The 3,037-nt window shown below is 53.9% G+C and overlaps 1 protein-coding gene across 1 annotated transcript; it reads right to left on the reverse strand.

The window, feature by feature from the left end:
* Window positions 1-1,700: 1,700 nt before the first annotated feature.
* On the reverse strand, window positions 1,701-2,786 carry BHLHE22 (basic helix-loop-helix family member e22). The gene has a single exon (XM_081503328.1). It carries the CDS (start codon window positions 2,784-2,786, stop codon window positions 1,701-1,703), a length of 1,086 nt encoding a protein of 361 aa, XP_081359454.1.
* Window positions 2,787-3,037: the final 251 nt, after the last annotated feature.

Here is a 3,037-nt window from a genome sequence, read left to right on the forward strand (position 1 = left end):
TTTTAATAAAGATTCTTTCTGACATAGATACACATACAAATGGTCGTACATAGCTGTCATAGTCTGATTGACCTATTTAATATATATATCATTCTTTACACATCCAAAACCCGCCAAGAGATCCATCACAACTCCCCACTCACCATCCAACCTGACAAACTGAATTTGTATTATCTGCAAGGAGTGGAAAATAGCAGGACTCCATTTTTTTAAAAAGGTTTTCTGGATTTCCATAGGCTAGAAAGGCAGGCAAACAGCCATGCAAACTAAAACTGAAAGCTCGCTTTGGGTAAATAGCTTCTTGCTCTTCCTTAGTTTTATTTTATTTCTTTTTAATTGTTTTTTAGAAAAATAACAAAGAATTTCACACCATAGGCAAATCAAACCAGTCTTTCAACTTAAATAATTCTGCACAGTTAAAATAACTTATATATGTACACATATATTAAAAGCAATTAAATTAGACCTTTAGACCTTTTAAAAATGCACAGCACAGCCTGGAAAAAATATTTGTTTAGCATGTTCTTACTTATAGGATCTATTGCTGTGATGTCTTTCCTTTTTAGAATGCAAAAGAGTCCCCTTTTGGAAAAAAAAAAGAGATCAATTCATTCATCAATTAAGAATACACCTTTCCTGTAATTTTTGGACTGAAGCAATTTATTAAAGCTCAATTTAAATACAGGGATGATGCAACTGAAGATATCCAGGTGACCTTTGATAAACCTAAGCAGCTCAGATACATCAATGTCTCTTCATACTTGTTGGCAAATAAACCCTTTTAAACACTTGGCACACAATATAAGTTAATCTATAAAACAGAATTTTAGAGGCATTAAAAAAAAAATCTGCACATAAGACCCCATGACCTTAACACATGATAAATACTGTTGATGTGGAAGGGTCATCGATGAATAACAAATAAATACCATGAATCGTTAATACATCATTGCAGAGTGGAAAGTAACAAGGTGCACATAAATATTTTTAAATGCAATTTCTTTCAGCCACAGTCAGTTTTTTTATATCACTCTTGCCAAAACTTTTGAGCATTTTCACAGGATTAAAGTTCAGAGACAATAAAAAATACAAGTCTTTCATAGCAACGTGTCTCTTTCTGTTGTTTTTGTTTTTGTTTTCACTTAAATAAATCTACATTTCAAGTTTTTCTCCTGGCTCAGAATCAAAATTTATTTTTAAGTGCCCTTTCTGATTTGTCTGAATGAATATTCCGTCCCACAAGCCACCCAACTCCGGACTCCTCCTTTCCCCCTCAGCACTAGCCAAATTCACAATTATCAGTAGGATTACTATTTTGCCCTGGAATACCCTCCACGCTTATTAACGACTACTTCTCAACTTGTTTTTTAACCTTAAAGGCAAACTGCTTCCTCGCGGTCTAGGCTGCCACCAAAGTTGCCACTTTTCCGAGGAAAAAATAAAGACCTCTATCCTCCATACCAACTCCACCTCCCTCCCCATTCCAAAGACCAAGATTCTGGGGTTGTCGAGGCTAGAAGTCCCGAGTGTCTCTGATACTTCTCAGTTCTCGCCTCCGCTTTGTCTGTTCTGCAAGTGTTTCACAACTACGAGAGGACCAAATAAAAGGGGTGGTGAGCAGCTGTGCACTGTCCTCTAGCTTTGGGGTCGGTCTGGTGTTTTTCGGGGCGGGGTGGTGGTGGATGGGTGGGGGGGGATGTTTAAGGCTTCTCCGTGCACTGTTTGCAGAGGCTGGAGGAGACGCTATTGAACAGGGCGCACTTCTCCGGGCAGGAGGCGGCCGGGGGCAGCCCGGCGCTGAACGGGTATCCGGCCGCCTGCTCGTAGGCGCCAAGCGCCGGGTGCAGGGCAGCGGCCGCCGCCGCCGCCGCCGCGGAGCTGGGCAGGGAGGCGGCGGAGATGGCCTGGCCCTGGTTGAGGTAGGCGACGAGGCGCCGCATCTCCTCCAGGGCCTGCGCCTGCATGAGAATGTAGTTCTTGGCGAGCAGCAGCGTGGCGATCTTGGAGAGCTTCCGCACCGAGGGGCTGTGCGCGTAGGGGATCACCGCGCGCAGCTCGTCCAGCGCGTCGTTCAGGTCGTGCATCCGCCGGCGCTCGCGGGCGTTGATGTTGAGCCGCAGCGCCTTCTGCTCTTTGGATTTCTTGCTGCCGCCGCTACCACCGCCGCCACCACCGCTACCCCCGCCGCCGCCGCTGCCTGGGGCCCCCGGGGGGGCGCCGGCGCCGCCGTGGAGAAGCGCGTTGGAGCAGCCCTCGGCCGCCTTGGTGCCACCGCCTCCCGCGCCTGGGGAGGCCCGCGGGTCGGTGCCTCCGGGCCGCAGCACCAGCTCGCAGCGGCCGTCGCTATCGTCGTCGGGGCTCTGCTCGCCGCCGCTGCTCTCGGCCACCGAGCCCCGGCCGGCGCTCTCGCCGTACTTGAGGCATAGGGCCGCCCCGGCCGGCAGGCTGCTCAGGCTGGGGTCGCCCCCCACGCCGGCGGAGCCCACGAGCAGCCCGGGGACGCCCACCCCGCCGCCGCCGCCGCCTCCCGCGCCGCCGCCTCCCCCAGGCGGCGGCAGCAGCAGCCCTGCCCCCTCGGGGTCAGCCGGCTCGAAGCAGCCGAGGGGCGACGACGAGGAGGACGCCGGGCGCTCCCGGGGCGGCGGCGCCAGGGACAGGTCCATGCCCGGGGGCGTGGAGCGGAAAGCCGCCTCCAAGCGCTTGGCGGCAGAGGCGCTCAGGCTCTTGTGCAGGTAGAGGTCGTCTTCGCCCGCGGCGGCCGCGCCGAGGTGCAGCCCGCGCTCCATGGTCCGGCCCCGGCGCGCAGCCCGGGCCCGCCGCCGCCTCCTGGGCTCGGGAGTCGGGCGGCGCCGCAGACGCGCCCGAGCCGGGCTCCGGGGCTGGTGCGCGCGTCGGTCCCGGCGCTGCTGGCAGCCCTCTCCCCTTCTTTTTCTTTTTCGCCTTCCCCCGCGCTCGCCGCCTCCTCTTCTTCTTCTTCTTCGTCTCCAGCCGATGGTGCTGGCTGCTGGGGCTCACCATGGGCCGCGGCCCCGCATGG

The sequence above is a fragment of the Giraffa tippelskirchi genome, chromosome 6 (assembly GCF_054371585.1).
Source record: "Giraffa tippelskirchi isolate mGirTip1 chromosome 6, T2T-mGirTip1v1.2.pri, whole genome shotgun sequence".
Taxonomy (NCBI): domain Eukaryota; kingdom Metazoa; phylum Chordata; class Mammalia; order Artiodactyla; family Giraffidae; genus Giraffa; species Giraffa tippelskirchi.

Coding starts and splice junctions, on each gene's coding strand:
- BHLHE22 (XM_081503328.1), bottom strand. CDS start 2,786: ATGGAGCGCGGGCTGCACCTCGGCGCGGCCGCCGCGGGCGAAGACGAC.